Source organism: Nipponia nippon, unplaced genomic scaffold (assembly GCF_047370975.1).
Source record: "Nipponia nippon isolate SJK-2023a ecotype South Korea unplaced genomic scaffold, ASM4737097v1 scaffold_3, whole genome shotgun sequence".
In the NCBI taxonomy this organism is placed as follows: Eukaryota; Metazoa; Chordata; class Aves; order Pelecaniformes; family Threskiornithidae; genus Nipponia; species Nipponia nippon.
The window spans coordinates 65,120,342-65,140,047 of NW_028262347.1; the positions used below are offsets into that span (position 1 = coordinate 65,120,342).

At 43.8% G+C, this 19,706-nt stretch overlaps 1 protein-coding gene across 6 annotated transcripts in view; it reads left to right on the plus strand.

Annotated features, from left to right (window-relative positions):
- DGKI (diacylglycerol kinase iota) overlaps positions 1 to 19,083 on the plus strand; it is a 227,515-nt gene extending 208,432 nt beyond the window's left edge. For all 6 annotated transcript variants that reach the window (XM_087765034.1, XM_087765035.1, XM_087765040.1 and 3 more), the window contains 3 exons: positions 4,416 to 4,452; positions 6,345 to 6,444; positions 7,882 to 19,083. In XM_087765034.1, the coding sequence (XP_087621160.1) occupies positions 4,416 to 4,452; positions 6,345 to 6,444; positions 7,882 to 7,998 (254 nt within the window). In that variant the 3' untranslated portion in view covers positions 7,999 to 19,083. The remainder of the gene's footprint in view (positions 1 to 4,415; positions 4,453 to 6,344; positions 6,445 to 7,881) is intronic.
- The last annotated feature ends 623 nt before the right edge of the window (positions 19,084 to 19,706 follow it).

The window sequence follows — 19,706 nt, forward strand, 5'->3', positions numbered from 1 at the left end:
GGAAGGGCAGATACACAGACCTATATGTTGTTCAAGGCTGCCTTCCTAAATCAGGGGTCTTTTGCTTGTAGTAAGAGGGTCACCTTTTAAGATCTGCTTGTAGCCGGGCTAAGGAACACTTAGCTTGAAACTAAGGGCCAAACTCAGTAGGTATCAGAACCACATCTGTTTATTGCTGCAGTCAGCGACTGTCTCACACCCTAATGCATACACATTAGAGAAGAGTTAACTGTTTACTTGCGTAACACAAACAGAATTAGGGAAGACTTAAGAAGCTCCATTAGAAAAAGGACTTCCTAAATCATCATTTGTATTTGGAATCAAACTTGGCTTGGAGTCTTTATCTGGCAGTTCGGAACTATTTATAATTTATAACCAGTATACAAGACATTCCGAGGTTTGCCTTCCCCTTGTCTTCTCCTCTTCTCTAGAGGCTCAAAAGACAAACAAGAATTCTATGGTTCATCTAGGGTATTTTAATTTTAAACAGAAGAAAGGAAAGATGTTTATAGTTGCCTTAGGAGTTTGTGGTAGGAACTTCTGATGGAACACTCAGTCAGTAGAGCAGCCCATCCTGAACATTTCTGTGACTTCAAACCTCAGTGTCCTTGCTCCGTTATTCAGCATCCTCCGGTAAAAAAGACGATGCTTTCGTTGCTCTTAGCACTGCAAAGTCAACAGTGAAAAGCTACCAATGAGTTTGGATTTGCATCCTGACCAGATTTAGGAGTTCCAAAGAAGGCTTTTGGAAAGCAAATTTTGCCATGACAGAGATGTATGTCAAGGACAAAGTTTGAGTAGCCATCAGAAGAGAGTGAGTTTGCCTGACATATGCTAGTATGTCTAGATTTGCAGAATATTTTATGGTAGTGGACATTTATGAGGGGCCTAAGCAGAAAACAGCTCAGTTTTCCTAGAAGGCAGAAAGGATAAAATAGTTTAGTTTAATTTGCAAGTTTACCAAATTTCAGGTCAACATTGTTGAGAGAAAATTACGATGGAAGGCATGCTTCTGTAACCTGACTACCCTCTATGGTACAGTGGAAATTCTGAGCTAAAAGACACTAGCAGTAAAATCCAGACACTGTTAATCTTCATATCGGGTAAAACTGAGGAGTGTGGAGTTGGGGGAAGGCTTGAAATAGTTCTCACTTTGCAGATTACTATTATTTTTAAAATATTTCCTCTTTGAAGGTAAGGAATCAAATCCAGTTTTGTCCCCCAGATAACAACCTCAATTAAGTTACTAGACAGAGAGGGTTTAGACGGATAAATACCCAGAAATGCTGATAATGTCTGACATTACTGCTTAACGGAGTACCCTTCTTCCCCAGTTCTGTGAAGGACTGACAGGACAAGGGACTGGCAGGGGTTAATATGTCTCCTGTGGGTATCTGTAACCACATCCATTGGAGAGGGCAGGGTGTGCTGTGGGCCTGGAGGTCTTTTGGACTGCGTGGTGCTGTATATTTTGGAAATGCCTCTGAAATATGGTCATTTAGTCTCTCTTTTATGTTGTAGTGAGCTCAGCTAAAGGGCAGCCGCTTTTGAGCATCTCCTTCCTTCCCTCCACCCATCCCCAGCTCAGGCTGCTTTGCCTCCTGAGAAAATGGAGAGGGGCTTTGGTGGAGTGAAAGGGGGCAGAAGGAGAGAAGGAAAAAAGTTAATAATTCTACACAGACAGTCTATTGGAGATGTTAAGGAAAGAAAGTGATCTCAGCTGGGCTTCCCCTCAGTGTGTCATGCTTTTCAGCTCCTTTCATGCGAACTTCTCTCCCCACTCCAGTCCTGCCATTCTTTAGCCCCCGAGTCACTCGCTCCCTTTCTCTCTCTTTTTTTTCCCTCCCTCCACCTCTCCACACATTTCTATCTTTTGTTTTTATTTCCCCCCCTGCTGTTTTCCTTGATAGAAATCTCACTCATGCATTTCCCTTCCGGATTTCTATTGGGTTATTTTGTCCTCTCTCTCTCTGCGCCTTGGTCCCCTTTTCTTTCTCTGCCTCTTGTCCCAGAGTAAAACAGCCGCCTTCCCGCTGGGTCAGGATGACAGTGCTGTTAGTTTTCCCAGTGCCAGCCCTTCCCACATCTGTGCAGCTTTTGTCCCGGGGCAGAGGGGGATTTGGAATGGTCGGTTGGCAGCGCCAGGGAGACTGATGTAAAAATGAGGTCCAAAAAAGAGGGGAAAGGGAATTAGGAGGAGGGCGTGAGATGGTTTAAGAGAAGCATAAGTGAAAATAAAATAAAGAAGTAAAGGGCACAGCTCAGGCTGTGTGTGAGTTGGGACATTCCAGCTTCAGAGACAGGCCAGAAAGAATGAAGCGAATGAATCCTGGTACCACGTTGTGCTGCTAATTGATTAACCCCAATGTCTGGCCCTTACGTATGACTGGGATGGAGTCGGGGCACTCCCATGAAATGCTTTATTTGGGACAGTATCCAGGAGAGCGCCCTTCGCACACAGGCAGGATGTACCTGGCACCTCCTCAGGTCTGTACGCGCAGGCTGCCCGCTCAGTCCTCAGCACTCAGCTCCTCTGTCCTAGCCTTACTGTTTCTTCCTGCTCCAGACCAGTTTTCCTTCACCCTTGGCTTCCCATCTCTCCAGACCCACTCTGCCCCAGCTTCTCCTCTCTCTCAGGTCTAACTTCTAACTTCTCTCCATCCTTCCTCCTAATGTTTTAACGCTTTTTTCCATTCTCCTCCACTTACCAGGGCAAGTACCTCTATGCCCAATGCAGCCAGCCCAGTCATTCTGTTCCACCTTTGCATCACAACCTTCCCTGTCCCATCCATGAACAGAAATAATAGTTTACTTGGCAGTGTCTTTTCTAACACACTGCAGGCCATTCCTGGTTAGCTATCACTGGGACGTGGTGTTGCAGCAAGCCATGGAGAATTGCCTCTATTTTTGAGAGAACATGACTTTCTTTTTTTCTGGGAGATGTAAGGGAGTCTTTCTGTTTATCTGTTGGATTATTATTTTTCTTTTTAGTTTCTCAGGCATTATTTTTCTTTCCTCTCAATGAGGGCCCTGCTTAGCCCCCTGTATCCTTCTTCGTGCTTATGGGAGCTCAGAGGTTATGAGTGATTCTTCTTTTTGATGGGGAGGACTGAACACATAACTGCCAAGTGAGGAGATGAGGATGTGGGGCGGTGGAGTCAGGGTGCTGTGCTTTAAAAATTGACAGTGGCTAATGAGTTTGGAGAACTGCCATGATAGGTATGCAATGCCCTGTGCACTGGGGACTAAGCATGATACTTTTTTGACCACTGCTTTCTCATGATGTGAAGATGAAATGAAGGAGCTACCTGCAGCTCCTGGAGCCAAGGCAGCTGGCTGCCCCAGTGATACTGCATGTGTATATTGTAAAAGGAGTGAGACAGAGGCAGGCTGCTCTGATCCATTTTGACACATACGCAGAGTGAAAGGAGTGTAGGGAGGTTGTGTGTAGGCCTTTGTAAGCAAGTAGTGTGAAATTCCTCAGTTTCAGGTGAGATTTGCTGTAAGCTCTTGAGGACTCTTGCATTTCAAAGTCAAAGTGTGCTGAAGAGAAATATTCATGCACAGGAAGGAAAATTCCTGTAACGTTTCACTGTTCCCCTTTCTAACTGCCCCATACCATCTGGCACTATGCTCCAGAGCAGTGGAGAGAAGAATAATAAGCCAGACTGCAAAGGGAAAAGTTTTTCTCGTTTCAAATGCTATCCAGATCCTAGCCTTTCCATATCACTGTAATTCAGTGATGGAATTTGCTGCTACAAACATCTGCCTGTAGTGAATATTTGAGGACAAAAGAACATTAGCATAAATGCATTATTTTGTCTCGCTTAACAAAAATCTTTTCTATGTTTCTTAGTCTTACTTTCCTGATCATTGCTAACCAGTAGAGCACAGGATTTGCATATCAATATAAAGACTACTGGGAATATTCCACCCTGATCTACATTCTGTGTAACACTATTAAATGGAGTAGCACAGGGATGTCATTCAGGGCAGAATTTGGCTAATTTCAACTTCCTAATGACATTTTCCTTCTAGTACTAACAATAGATTTTAACTTGCAATATATCAGGGTTTCCAGTGTATCAGCATTTTCAATGCACTGTACTTACGCGAACCACTTAATTGAGCAAGGTGAAGAGTGAGAAAATAAACCCCATGAATATTCATTCCCAGGATAATTTAGAGGCTGCTACTCCCTGGTGCTGACACTTCAGCAGTGACTCTGCATTCAGAATTTTGCTAGTGCAAGGGCTTGCACGAGCAAATATTACCTTGAAGGTTGGCATATTTGTGCAAATTGAGCTTTCAGTTGGCTTCTTGTACATATTTGCACTGGGAATCTTCTCCTGGTAGTTGTACTCTTCTAGTCACGCAGACAAATGCTATACAACATACCTGACTGTCTTTTGCAGGTCCATCTGAATTACTGGACATGACAGACAGTGAAACGTAAGTACACCTGACCCTGCCCTTCACGTTATGTGCATTAACCTAGGTTAACCAGACCCTTGTTTTTCAAGTGAAAACTTTCAAATAAAAAAGCTTGTAAAATGGTACATCTCTTAAAAAAACAAACAAGCAGACAAAAGTCCCCCCAAACGCAAACAACCACCTCATATGTGGTTTTCTGGCCTAAAACAAATGTTTCTTGAACTCCAAAAAGGAATTCCTCTCTATTGCTTCCTATGCCTCCTTAATCTTTCTAGAGGAATACAAGTCCTGCATTGTGCTTTGATGTTTCCAGAATCCAGTTACTAAGGAAGCAACCTGAAGGGTAAATTCCAGAAATCAGGAAATTACTTTTTTGCTCTACACCTTCTCTTCAGTCCCTTCTTGACTCATCCAGAGTGCTCTGCCTTAGCTGTCCCAAGTGGCCACAACCTGTGCAGTCAAAGATTTATCTTGAGTAGCTAGAACCTCGATCATCTCTGTTATTATGAAAAAAGACGACTTTACTTTCCAATTCCCAACTGCTCTACATCTTGTTGCATAATCGAATAGTCACAAATAGCATATAGGGGAAGCATGAATAATCCTGGGAAGTATATGGAATATATGGGAAGCAAAAGTAACCTTTCTCATAGGGGTTAAACCTACCATTCCTCATCCCACAGTGCCGCCCTCTGCTGAGAATGCCAGAAAGGCTCTATGCAAGGTTCATGTGTGCAGTCCAGGGGTGATGGAGTATGGATAGATTGCCTGTTTCTCTTCATGCAGTAGCATAGCACAGCCACTGAAATAAAGTGCAAGTGAACATGGCTATGAGGACTTCCCTTTACAAAGGTCCCTTTACAAAGGTCCATCTACCGCTAACTCTTGAAAATGGGAGGTTTGAGCTGTAACTGGCAGCATGAATTTGTCTTTTGCTCCTCAGGGGGAAATCAGATAGTATCCCATTCTGAATCTAGTTCTCATGCAGCAGAGGCAGATTCATTACAAGGTTCCCTATTAATATTTCAACTTGCCTGGTCATGGACTGAGGCTGAAATTCCTTTATGCATTCTCACTTTCTGGGTAGCTAGGTGCAAGCTTTGCACTACTATGCGTATTTCTTGTCATTTGTTATTTTGGAGGTTATGTAACGGCCCTACTTGTTGGACACTAGCATTAAGGACACCTTTTCAACCCAGTCAAAGCATACTTTCCTCCTCCTCCTAGGCAAATCTAGATAGATTTCTTTAACCTCGGTATTACAGTTGATGTCAGAATCCTGTTACATGTAGCCCCAGTCTGAGTGAGGAGCTTTGCAATAAATCTCCCACTACACAGCCTTCTCTTTTGAAAAGCATGTGTTCAAGCTTCCCCAGTAGCTCACCAGTCCAGTGGTGGAAAACAAAACCACAACTCTTGCTCTCATACATCCAAGAGAGCAGGGTATCAGAACCAGGGCAGCAAGTGCACCAGTCGTGGCTTTGATGGGCAGGATTTTTCTACGACGCATCCAAGACTGAGGTTGAGGAAAGAAATTGCAAGAAGAAACAAACGCTATTGCTGTTTTGCCTGCTATGAAATAAGAAGGTGGCTAGTTTGCCTTTGCAGCAGTTAGCAGAACTGGTGGTTGGATGGAAATGTGACATTCAGTCCTTTGAATGCATAACACCTGTGCACATTTCTTTCCCACCCCTCAGAAGTTCTTTGTCTGCTATTTGTGCATTGCAGGCTTTCCTACTTAGTCAAAGGATGTAGATGCTAAGGGAGAGAGTGCACAAGTCTGCCTCTGCCAGCAAGAGGGAACCTTGCAGAAATACAGCATCCTTCTCTGTCTGTCCTACGCACCTCATACTTCGTAATTGCACATTGGTGTGATGTGTCTCACTGCTGGTTTTTGTACTTTGGTCTAGGGGTGAGACAGCATTACATAAGGCAGCCTGCCAGCGCCATCGTGCCGTCTGCCAGCTCCTGGTGGATGCGGGAGCCTCTCTGAGAAAGACGGACTCCAAGGTAACCCAGCCCCGTCAACCAGTTATAAAATACTGCAGCCAAGCGAGACTGATCAGCATCCGTCCCTGCTGTGTGCATGATTGAGGCTTCCTTCTGTGTGCCAAGAGCAGTTCTTTTATAAACAAGCTATTTTTATTTAGAAAACTGTATTGATTTAAACAAGTACAAGAGACTTCAGTTCAGTCCCCAACATGGGTCATCTTCACCATAGTAAGAGCCTGGCCTCAAACTATTCAGTGCATTGGGTATGAATGAGGCATCTCCATGGCACTGCAGCATCCTCCTCCTGTGTGGTCAAAAGAGAGGCCTGTGGGCAAGGACCACCTGGAGGGGCCTTGGTTTGTGATTGCATAGCGTCTGTGAGGCTTGATTACTGTGGCTGACTTGCTTTGTGAGGATGGCTAACCATTTTCTTTTGCCGTTGCTTGCCCCTGTGCTCACTGATCTGACACGAACCACAACCCTCTCTCGGTGTATGCTTGGCTGAAAAAGAAGTCTGGACAAAATTAAACCCTAGGAATGTTTTGTCAATACAACAATCTGATCACATGGTAATGTGGTCCAGAAGCTGCCCCTCTGGCATTTCTGAACATAAGCATCCTGTGGTCAGCAGCTGAGAGGTAGTTGGATCTCTGGGTTCCAGAGTCAGAAGCACCTTGCTGCAGCAAGACAATTAAAAACAATTCCTACCATGTAATGCTGCATGGGGTAGCCTGTAAGGGGGAGAGAGATCATCTCTTTTTCAGATGAGAGTACTGTACATTGCAAAAGATAATTTCTGCAACAGCTGAAATCCAGACAAGTGGCTTCTGACTTGTTAATCTTCATCTGCTAAGAAATCCAAGGAGCAGGAGTGTTTTTGTGGAGATACATTAATGTGGTTCCAATATTTTTTCATAGTTCAGGATCAAGACTTGTGGTCTAATTTAACAGTACTCTTATGGTAGCTCATATGACAGAGTAGCAAATTGATGCACTGAAAAATGATTTTTTCTTGAGATAGAATGAGACACATGGAACTCATCTCAAATGTTGGGCATCTCTCTCTGCACATCCTTAGCAAAGTGTGTAGGCTGTGAAGTGCACTTTTTAAGTGTTAGCTACAGCACTGTGCATCAAATTCATTCCCATAGGGACTGTAGCCCTAGAATGACAAATCAGTTCTTTCCAGCATGTCAGCCCTTCTGTGTGAGGTATCAAATAGCATGTCCTTGCAGAACTGCATGATTTGTCCTAAACCACACAAGGACTTTGACAATCTGGAGAATCTCATGACTCTGATAGAAAGACTTGACTTAACACCAGCTTGTACAACAAATAAGTAAATTCTCCAAATTTGCTTCTACCCTTCCTATAGTAATTTTTCTGGGTCATGCTTTCATCTGTTCTTCTAAATTTCTTAGCACAAGACTTTCTCTTCATGTTTCTTTATTATAGGGTAAGACCCCTCGTGACAGGGCTCAGCAAGCTGGTGACCCAGATCTGGCCTCCTACCTGGAGAGTCGACAAAACTACCAAATGGTTTCCCATGAGGATCTGGAGACAGCAGTCTGATGTCTGAAAAACGTCAAAAAGGATCCTTGGAAATCTCAAGCCTGCACCTGAGGCACTCGGGCACGTGTGAGGAAGAAGCTGATGGAATCAACGTGTCTCTCACTCTCATGGAAAATACCTGAGGACATGCCACCAGTTTCTAAGGGCTACTGGGTCTTGCCACGGAACGGTTAGGTTCCATAAGTTAGCCCATGATGGATGAGGCGGGACACTCAAAGGTCTGTGGAATCCATGGGCCACGGAAATTTACCTTTATTGCTTCCAGCAAGTAGCATGAACTTCTCCCATGTTCATCTGTACAATTTATTTAAAAAAAAAAAAAAAAAAAAAAAAGAAAGAGAAAAGAGGGTGTGGGGGAACCAAACTGACTGGGACATTAAAACACCCAACCAGGCCCTCCTCCATCCCTACAGTTCCCTGCATTCCTTTTATTCTCCCATTCCCCTCACTTCTCATCAGTTAAATAGTACCTGTTATCTCTGTGTTAAGTCTTCACAAATGGTCAGGCAGTAGCAAAAAAATTGAGGAGCTCTGGATGCCCTTAGGAAAACCCAATGTTTTTACCAGCTGCATTCCATCCCTTGCCGTCCTCTCGGAAGCTGCGTCCTCAGTGCTCAGTCACCATCAAGTTTTCTCACTTTTGGAGAGGACTCTGCCAACTGCCTTGTTTCCCAGGTTGTGGGGCACAGTTAGACTTAAGGCAGTAACAAAACCTAACCTCCTCATTGTTGCTGGGTATATGGTTACGGTATCCTCATGAGACAGTCGTTTGTATGGGAAGGAGTTATATGGGATACACCATGTTATACGGCAGAGCAGAAAGTTACCAGTAAGGTTTCTCATGCCACCATTGTTCATATAATGACCTACTCGATTCTGCTCAGGTTTCAGGCCTGCCTAAAAGTTGATAGCTATTTTTTACTTTTGAAAAGATGGGTTTTACACTGGGGAGAGACCTTTGCAAGACGGAGGGGGTTCTGATGGACTGATGTATGGACCCAGTCCCCTTTGTGTTACGGCCAGAGGTAGGAAGGAGACCTAGAACATCAGTGGTCAGCCTAGGCTTGCTGCCATCACCAAATGAACAAGCACCACCCCAGTCACATTGGGAATAGGAAAACCTTCTTTGGCCAAACCTGTAACCTATCCGACTCCCCAAGGGAACAAAGTTTCAGAGAGGCTATCCTGCTGGAGAAGGACAAGCGGCAGCTCTTTGCCTCGTTACCCACTATAAGCTCGGAAACATAAAGTTGCTTAGCTGCTGTAAAGGCCAGCCACGTCTTCTGTACTCATTTGTTCTCTGTCTTACCTCAAAGATTATAACCACAAAAGAAGAGAAAGCAAACACACATACACACAGGCATACACAAAATGTTCACCTTCAGGTTTTCAATCACTACAGACGACTCAGCTGCCAGAAATAGCAAAGCTTCCACTTCCACTTTGTCTGACCAGTTCCCATGAAGATGCTCACAGCCCACTTTTGGCATAATTCTTGCAACAGATTTTTGAGTTTTGCTTTGTTGTTTGTTTTTGAAAGATCCACCAATGTTTGTTTTCACGCACCTTGCTAGGTGTAGGTCACTGGTAGATAGTGATCATCAGGATTACATGCAGCTTGGAAACCATGAAAATAACTCAGGTCATTATTGAGATAAGTTTTTCTTCCTTGATAGAAGTTGTGGAAAGGAAATGAATGCAATTCTTTCTCTTTTTCTTTTTTTTTTTTTATTTTTAAACAAGAGTGATTGTTGTGGCATAGAGGGAGGAGCTGAAAAATATATTTTTTATTTTTTCCTGTTTTCAAAAGTTCATTTGATATGTGCAAAATTTCTTTAGTATTTCTTCCTCTGGAAGGAAACTATATATATTTGTAATCTGTGGATCAATGGCAACATGAAATGTATTTTATTTTCTGTCTTTACCTTTCTTGTTTAAAAAATAAAATATGAAAGCCAAATTCCTTCCCTTGATAATCATCCAGGGGCTTGTGGCGAAGGTCAGTATGTGTATATATTAGAACAGAATTTGGCAACTGTTAAAGTAAAAAATCAGAGTATAATTTTGGTGTATGTGAAATTTCCACAAGGAAGATCCTCATGCTGTGGTTTCATGGTAGGTCTTGCATCATTTCCCAGCTGTGAGGAAAGACATTGCTGTAATATTTCTATATATTTGATGAAAAATAAGAATTATATTAGCATCAGTTTTATCTTTTTGCTTTGTTTTACTGAAGTGAGAAACTGAGGAAGCTTCAATGACACCAGGTGCTGGGTTCTGTCCTGTGCTGAGGCCAGACCGGTGCCTGAGCAGAGGACGGTCAGTGAGCCCGTTGCAGCTCCCTGGTCCTTTAGTCCCATGAAGCAGGTGGAGCAGTAAAGGCTTGCTCTAATCACAGGTAGCTTCCAGAGGCCACATGTGAATTACGATAAGGGAGCTGGGTCTGGTCGCTATCTGTCACCCAGTGGCCCTCCCCTCGGTGAGACATCCCTCGTGCCCGGGGGGCGGCTGCAGCAGGGGCTGGCTCTGGAGCAGCTTGGCAGGATGAGCAGGTTTCCTGAGCTCCTTTGTGCCATTTGGACTGCTCAAAGGAGCTTACAGTGCACGAGGGAGTCTGGCTTGCCTTTTTCCCTGGCAGCTGGAGTATGATGCTATGATCAGAGTGGGCCTGTTGTGCCTCTGGAAAGCTGCCCATGCTGTGTGCTCAGTAGGAGGCAGTTACTGCAGGATGAGAATAAACCCCAGCACTGGAGATAGGACAGGAGCTGGCTGTATGTAGTGCCTTTAATATTCAAGGTGTTCCAAAGCAATGCACACATAACGCATTAGATACTGGCGATGTATTGTATTTGTAGATAACAGAGCACGTATATTGTTTCCTGCAATGGCTCACACACAGCCAGGAATATCAGAAGTTCGTTCACTGAGGGAAGGAATTTGGGGCCAGGATGCTGCAGGATTATTTCTTACCCTGTTTCAAGTGCCATGGGATTCTCAATTTTGGACAGCCACCAGAAGCAGGCAGACTCTGCAGCAGTTAAAGGTGACACGTACGTATTGAATCTCTTGAGCACTTGGGGTCTAGCTTAGTACAGTATCATTGTGTCTGCACTGTGCAGGGCCCAAATTTTAGTGTGCAGCTGTGAACCCACTTAAATTACATATAAAATATTTTGATTTACTAAAAGTGTCTGTTCTGTGGCTGTGTCTATGTGTGTATATATTACTATGTATATGTATATTTATAAATATCAGTATGCATATATATAGACTCACACACACATATGCGCACACACTTTTAGAACTGTGCCATTTGAATGATGAAGTACCTAGGGATGCTCAGCTACTGGGGTTGCTGGACTGACAAAACTCTGTTTTCCATTTTAATTTGTTATTAAAGGGGACCCTTTTCAGTAGAACTGAGGAGCTCCTGAATTGTTCCATTGTACTGGTTTTACTATCTCATTTTGGAGTTAAATGGAGGGAAAGAAAATATTTATAATGTTGATAAAATAAACTTACTTTTGTTATTTAATAGCATCAGTTACTCTTATTATTTCATTTTTCAGTGCTAGAGATATCTTTATATGTTATCCAAGACGTGACGATGTCATACATTTCTCACTAATTATAGCATCCCTCAATATTGTGAGGTGTGAGGCTGAGTCACTCACGTAAGACAGGAGTTCAAGGAAAATTTTGCCCATTACAAAATGGGCCTCAGACTCCAGTGGCTCTTTCACCATTTCATGTGATGGCTTGTCTGTGTTTTAGCACTTTCAGATGTCTGTAGATGTTTTTACTGACACCTGTCACCCTTGCTTTTCCCCAGCAGAGTAGAACTGCTCAGTCTCAACTCATGGTGCCGTAGCCTGCATTCGGACTACATGAAATGTCCCCTGCTACATGAGGACTGTCATACAGAAGCACCATAGACCTAAAGAAAATAGAACAAAGTTGATGTTTTGTTGTCATTGATCTTCCCAGTTATATTTGCATAGCTGGCATTGTTGTGGATGAATAGATGGGGCACATGGTTTTTCTGGTGGTGTGGCTGTGGAAGACTTGTTTGAATAGTATCTAATGGCCTTTCTTGCTCATTTTTGTCTTTGTCTTTATTCTGACAGTGACGCGCATGGTAGTGAAAGTCACTAACACACAACCTCACCTAGAAGGTGGCTATTTTCTTTTCAGCCATCCTAGATGCTTCGTGTGGGGTGTGCTTATGTGTTGACCCTTGCAGTGTATCAAAAGCATGTTAAGATGATCTGACTTTGGGCAAAAGCTATGAAATGGGCAAGGTACATTGGTAGCCTTAAGTTTGCTGGGGGTTTAATGGTACTCAAGAAATGTATGGGCATGCTGGGAATTTGGATGCCTTGAAAACACTCCAAGGACAATTCTGTCCTTGCACTCCATGTACTCCAAGAAGGAAGCTGTTCCTCATGCTGATCCATTTGAGGTCTGTCATTTTCTTTCCCCCACTTTTTGCTTCTTTTGTACCAGGCTAACATCCATGGAGAAGTATAAGAATGGTGTTTAAGCTTGTTGAAAGTAACATTTCTATCATCTCCATTATACCTATCCTTTTCTATTCGTCAGACATTATTTCCTCTGTTTTCCTAACTGAATCTGAGCCAAAGGGACATTGGGTTATTAACTTCCCAATTAACCTAAAGCATCAAATGTGAGTAGCTTCAGTCATTTCAGCAGTCCTGAAAACAGCTTATCATATACCTGTGCTTTTCTGGATACCTGTGAAGCTATAGGACACAGTGTTACAAGGTTCACTGTTCATCTTCTCATTTTGCTTTCTTAACAGCAATGTAGGCAACTATTTTTCTCTAGTAATAGATAGCTACAGCTTTAAAATCCCATGAGCTGCCTGCCAAAATCTGTTGATTGCAACGGCGACTCAGTACTGTGCTAAAAGTGACTTGCTAGCGTATTGATGAAGACCAGAATTTTATGTGGATTATGTGTCTCAAGCTTCAGTGCTTTAACTCCCTTTGGAAGCACAGGATGCAGGTCATGGCTGCACTGTGGAAATGCCTCAAGAGGAGCCATAACCCAGCCCTGCACCCAGCTCTTGGGACAAACAATATATAGAGGGGTCAGGATGTCTCAGCCTTTGCTGAGGAGTTACTGGTGCAGACAGACTGTAGCAGCTCAGCACTTGGCTTGGGCTGCCCAAAAGTAGGCGAAGTACTTGGGCAGTTTCTTACTTCTAATTCTATTTAAAAGCTGGCTTGGGAGGGATGGACTATCCAGCAAAGCAGTGACCGTGATTAAGTGTACTCCAAGTTGTGCGATGGCACCACGCTTCTCCAGACTGTCTACCTGAGATCCTCTGTAGGTACCAGAGCTCAGGGGCCTCCCTTTCCTTCCCCAGCATGTTTCCAGCACGCTGCCTGTGGTGATGCCCACAGAGAGTGGCATTCTCTCATCTTCTGTACATGTGCACTGGAGCAATGGCCCCTGCCTTGGCCAAGGGATTTCCTGGCCACGTATGGTGCCGTTCCTGCAAAAGGGGAAAATTCCCTCCCTCAGGCCTTGATCACACCAGTAAATTCATTACATTTGACTTCAGTGATTAGGCAGGCTTAGAGCTGAATAACCTTACTGTATTCAGCCATCAGAGTGCATCTTGTCTCCTGCCTTATTTATAAGGTGCCACATTCCAGGCTCAGCTGCAGTTTCTTGTTTCTCAGACTGCTTTAAAAAAAAAAAAAAAAAAAAAAAGACAATCTATCCTATGCAGTACACATGTATCTAGTTACCCAGATTGTGGGGAAGACAGGCAGCTCATTTTAAAAAACTCCTCATTCTGATGTTGCATGTGATGACTTCTAAAGTCTTAAGCAGGGGGATGCCTTGCAACAAAAGCAATTGTTTCAACATAAACACATCTGTAATTCAGGAAATAATTTTATGCTTAGCCCTTTAGAAGCAGTCAGCTTATGCTCCTGGATCCCCTACATGGAGAAGATTTTGTGAATCTAAGAAGGCAGTGATTCTCTTGACACACACATACAAGAAGGTGAACATCTGAGAAAGCAAAAGACGTGCTTTCTTCAGAAATTTGTGTGTATTATTTTGCCCTTATCCACTAGAAACAGAACCCTGATTTGGGAATGCTATTTCAGAGTTCACCAATACGTTAAGAGCTCCAGCATTCATGTACAAAGTACGTAGAAGCTGTAGCATTTTGACATGCAAGAAATAAGCACTACTTCTTTTAGCAATATAGTACTACATATATAATTGCTTCATCTAGATCCACCCTCCTTGTGCTGGCGAAGTGTAACACCTGGCTCTTCAATTAGTCCCTGTCTAGGAGGCTGCTTGATGTGTAACCTACCACTCAGCGAAGCGTGCGCAGTGGCAGCCCAGTGCTCTGTTATGACAAGTGCTGCAGCAATTAGCTACTAATGCATGAACCACAGTAGCAATTCATTTCTTAGTGTAACACTTTATTTTAATGAGAAAAGTGGCCTTCTGATTCCAACTGACTTAATGACCTTCAATTATCACTTTTTCCTCAGCCTGTGGCCAAGCAGAGAGAGAAGGCAGTCGCCGTCCCCACACGTACTCAGGAAGCCAGGTCCTGTCTAGGAACTGCAGAACCAGTTGGGTTTGTAGGTATGGAGAAGAAGATCAAGGAGCTCTTGAGCTTCATGCAGCAGACATGACTGATTTCTACTTGGCTAATTAGGCTCTAATAGATAGTCCCACTTGTGTAGGGCTTTTTTTCTGTAGAAAGAAAGCAAAATTAGAAAAGCAAAGCTAACTTGGCCCCTGGGAATGGGGACCCTACAGAATGGTTTTCCTAAGCATTGCTATTTTCTGGTCAGGGTGTTGCAATGCTAGCTACTGAATATCACTGTAATGAGTATTTATGTACCACAATTAGATGTATCCACTTTTAATAAAGTGACTGGGGTGCATTTCTCCAAGCTCACTGCTCCCAATATTTATGTTATCCATCTGCAGGGGGCATACTGTTCCTGCCCCTGCAGGGATCACCGCACAGGTTGGTGGGGCACACCCTTCTGTTTGCAAATCTTGAGGCTTCACGAAGTGCAACCTGAGCCCTAAGTCGTGCCATGACACCTCTCCCTGCCTCTTAGCTGTACCAGGGGTTTTCCTTCCAAACGGATGGAAACAATGCCACACCAAAAGCAATGATTACTATAGGCCACAAAGCAGATAGCTGTCTTCCCTCTCCTGTCCCCTGCTTCAGCCCTTTTCCCCAGACCAGGTTTTTTTTCTTGATCAGAATGGGAAAACTGTTGTTGATGTGCTTGTTTTAATAGGAGATGAGCACAGTTGTCAGTTGTTTTCTCCTGTGGTCTTGCCACTGTTGTAATAGTGTCCTTATCTCCATGGCATGTGGGAGCAGTACATTCATGTCAAAGCTACAAAAAAAGTGAGCTTGCTGGAAGCTAATGGCAGGAAGGAAATGGAACATAATTTTACCTAAATTTGATTTAAAATAATCTTGAATGCTCTTTGCTTTTCCTTCCCTTTTTTTGCTCTGTCCATTTCAGACCTTCCTTACTGAAGTCTTTACTCTTCAATGACCTCATTTTTTCCCTAGCTCATGCTACCTTCATTTTTGATGGGAAAGGTCAAAATCCTGGTCATGTCCTTGCCTCTGGAACACTTCTGCTTGACTACAGTCACAGACGGTTGGATCTCCTCTGACCATGCCCAGCCATGGCTAGGGAATGTTGAAATTCTGCTGTACTAGGGGTGAGTTGGACGTGCAGCACTAAAGGCGCCTCTGAGGGTAGCTATAACGCCTCAGGATTAAGCAGATGGGAAGCGTGATGGACTTGAGTATTTCACACCTGAGGGGTTGATTTCAGCCTTTTCAGATTTAGTTTTAATATCAATAGGATTTTTTTTTTTGTCTACTTTCATGTTCCTTCCCTTTGAGATTTTCCTGTTAAATAAGCTTTGCCTGGGCAAATATGATTGTGTTGCTCCATGATGTGCTTGCGAAAGTGGCAGCTGCATCCAACTGGTGAGCAAGTGCGCTGGTCTCTCGTGCAAAATGGCTGGCCCTGCTACCGTACGGCTTTCTGCTCAGCATGTATCTCAGAAAAATCACAGGGAGATGGCAGAGGCTTATCAGGTTTTTTGTTTCGTTTACATGTCACTCCAGAGTGATTGTCCTCCATCTGCCTCCTTTGATCATGCAACAGCTTTGGGAGAAAAGAAAATAAGTGGCTGAGCCTTCAAAGCACTGAGCAGCTCTTGGGAGCTTTGTCTCTCTCTAGCTTACTGCTGCACCTCACAGATCTGGGGAAAGGGAAACGGGGGGATGCCTTACATGCAGAAAGATCCAACTATTGCCTTACTGGCAAAAGTAACATCTCTTTGGAGGCTACCTATTCCAGACACTCTACCATGTGCCAAGTGGAGTGTAAAATACATACAGACATCGGTAAGCCTGTAGGAGCTGCCTTCCTTTCTTAAGGGCTCTTCCAAGCTCTTTTTGTTTCTCTTCCTGGTGGTGGGGCAGGGGGCAGCCCCAGGATGAGGATTCCTGCCTGTTTCCTCTCAGAGTAGCCGGCATGGGACTGGCCTTTGTAATGGGTGCCATCTAGCTGTCCTCACACCATGGGCTGCATATGCTCTGTGTCCTGTAACTCTATGGGAAAATGAAACAGCGAAGGATTAAAATCCTTTTCCAAAGGGACTTGGGAGCTACCAGCCTTGACTGCTGGCCTGTCAGGGTGAACCGCATTGGAGAGGGGAACGTGGAATATGACTGCCAGTATTTCTCTGTAGAAACCTCTGCAAGGTGAAATGTGCTTTCACAGTGTGAAATGAAGGTTATTTTTCTTCTGCCTGTATTATTTTGTGCTGTAAACCCTGTGCCAGTCATTTTGGATGCAGCCGGTTTTTCGGAAGCAGGAGGCTCTTGAAAGATTTTGGAAAGTCTAGCCAATGATATAGCTGAGGACTCGTGTTCTGCGCCACCCACACAAACCTTCTGGCAGTCCGTGGAGGTTTCAGTGTCCTCTGTGAGTCAGTGAGCAGAACATTTTTCTACAAACTACAGGCCTTCCTTTGTGCCACTGTTATTGCTGCTCTGCTTCTGCACAGCTTTTAGAACAGCAATGGCTTTGCAGTCTTTCACTGGGAAAAACCAGGATGCATTGTGGGGAAACACGATTCTCCTTTGGACACAAATACTCATCGAGCTGCAAGTGTGTGCTAATGAAAATGCAGTGTACTTAAGTACTGAACCTGGTTTATGAGACTGTCACTGGGGGGATTTATTCTGAGCAAGAACTGACCTGTTGTTTTATTGCAAAACATAAAGGTTACGCAAAAAACAATCATTATGTTTAACAATATGTGTCTGTCTTATGATAGTTTACAAGTCTGTGTGTCACCTGGTTGTGTCACAGAATAGGGAAAGCACGTGCTGTGTGTTATAATTCATCAGCACGTCTCTCTGGAGGTAGTGTGGTCAAAGGGATAGAGCAGAAGGTAGCAAATCAAGGGGTTGAGGTTTTATTCCTGCCACTGTCATTGAGTCAGTTTGGGTATGTCATTTAACCTTTCTGTGCCTCAGTTTCCTTACCTGTGAAATGGGGATAATATCACCTCCCCATACACACACAGGTAAGGTGCTTTGTGTTGCAAGGCCAAAAATTGCTGTATAATAACTATTTATGAGTTTTTTGTCGTGCCTTGTAATGTTGCTCTCATATAGTACCCTGCTTCTTTTGCAGCCATTTTTTTGAAGGATGGTGGAAGTAGCCCTGTCCCATGCTTTTTAGTTTAGCTGGCTTAAATTGAGATAGTAAAGAGTGCTGGAGGATGACAAGTTTCTAATAAGCTTGTTTGCACTTCTGATGCTCGATTTCCATGTTTGAGCTATCTTGTATTAAAAATTTAAACTCAGGTGATATTTCCAATGAAAGCATTCAGGTGGTTGCCCTTCCTCCAGAGGATAATATTTTGCTGAATTTTAGAGCAGTTGTATTCCATCATATTGAGTTCACTGAGCACAGAGTGTTTCATTTGGGAGAGACAGTCTCAGAAATACCTCTTTTTGTCACCTCTATACTGTCATTGAGGTACCACAGTATCTTGTCCAATAGCCCAGAAATCACCACTTGGGTTTGCTGATGCAAAAGGTTTCTGGGGAATGAAGCCAACATCTGAGGGAGCAGACTCTCTGGCCTTCACACTGGCATCTCCTCTGGCCACTTGGCAAACGAGAGATGAAAACTGATAAAGAATGAGGACAACAGTTAGCGAAGAGTTAGGCAACTGGAGGTGTCTCCTGCAAAAAGGAACAAGGCTAAGAAGGAGTTGTTGTCACGTGGAATGGTAATAACCAGGCTCATGATGGAAAGGCTGAGTTTCCATTGGGCTATATAATGGATATTCACTTGCTGCTTCCTGGAGATGATGGAGGAAGGATAAAGGACGGATCCTGATCTCCTCTGCACTGAATTCACTCCAGGTGAACCAAGGTGTGACAGGGGTCAGAATCTGGACCACTCCGTAATGTGTTTAGTCCCCTTAGTAAAGCAGTAAGGTCAAATAACAAATGTGCATATTCAGCCAACATTTCATGGGCATCCAGAGTTCCAGTATTTGTACATATCCTATTATCTGAACCCACATCTGTTCCAGGAGTTGTAATAACATCACAAAGGGCTCTTTTATGCTGCCTGACCCCATGCATAATGCCCCGGAGCTGTGCATCATGAGGCTGCCAGCTGGCAAAAGGAACCCGAGGCATGCAGCAGCACCCATGAAATGAAGCTATATGTTTAACAGAGAATCAGGGTCCAGGTAATCAGCAGTGAAGGGGGATATGAGAAGGGGGAGGGTTTTTTTGTAAAAAGTGAGAAAGTATTTTCTTCCCTGATTTTCTTGCATTTCTTCTTTATACAAAGTATCTTGATCACTGTGTTGCTAAACAAGGAGATTTTAAACTGGGGGAAGGAGGAAATCTGTATACAGTGAAAGAGCTGGTTACTGTTCCTTTTGGACACTTTTTCTGTATTGTGACTTGTGTGGAAATGTACAGAATAAAAGTGAAGAAGCGCATGCCTTGGCTGGGCTGAGTTTCCTTGTGTTATTTGCCAGTGGAGCCGGGTTGCTGCTTCTGGCAGAGCGGTAAGACTGGTGTGACTTGAAAGCTGTGAAGAGTCAGGGGGAGTGGCGGAAAGGGATGCAAGGGTCAAAATTCTGCGCGCGCGCGTGTGTGTGGTGGGGGCAGGGAGTGGATGGGAAGGAAGTGTTAGGCCTTTGGATAAGCCAACTTCAAGCTCATGGTAACAAAAAAGGTTAATGATACCCTTAATATTTCCAGTGAAATCTTCTCAGTCCCTCAATAAGCTCAGATTGTCAGCATGGCATTCAGTGTGTGCAGGAGAGATCCAGCAGAGATTAGCAGGACTGTAACGTAGGCATATAGGTCACCTCAGGGTCTTCGCTAAGCATCTCAGGAGTGTTTCTCCAGCGCATTCTCTGATTCACCCCCCAGTTTAGCTTAGGTTCTCAGTTTAACACTGTTTTAGGCTAACCCATGAGTATATAATGGCTCTGTTTGTTTCTGCCCAGCTGTGCGTGGTTGAAGAAATTTCTGTCATGGCCATTGCTTGCTTTCTTTTCTTCAGCAGCTGCCTTCCCTGCCCCACTCAGGAGCCTCTGTGCCGTTTCTGACACCA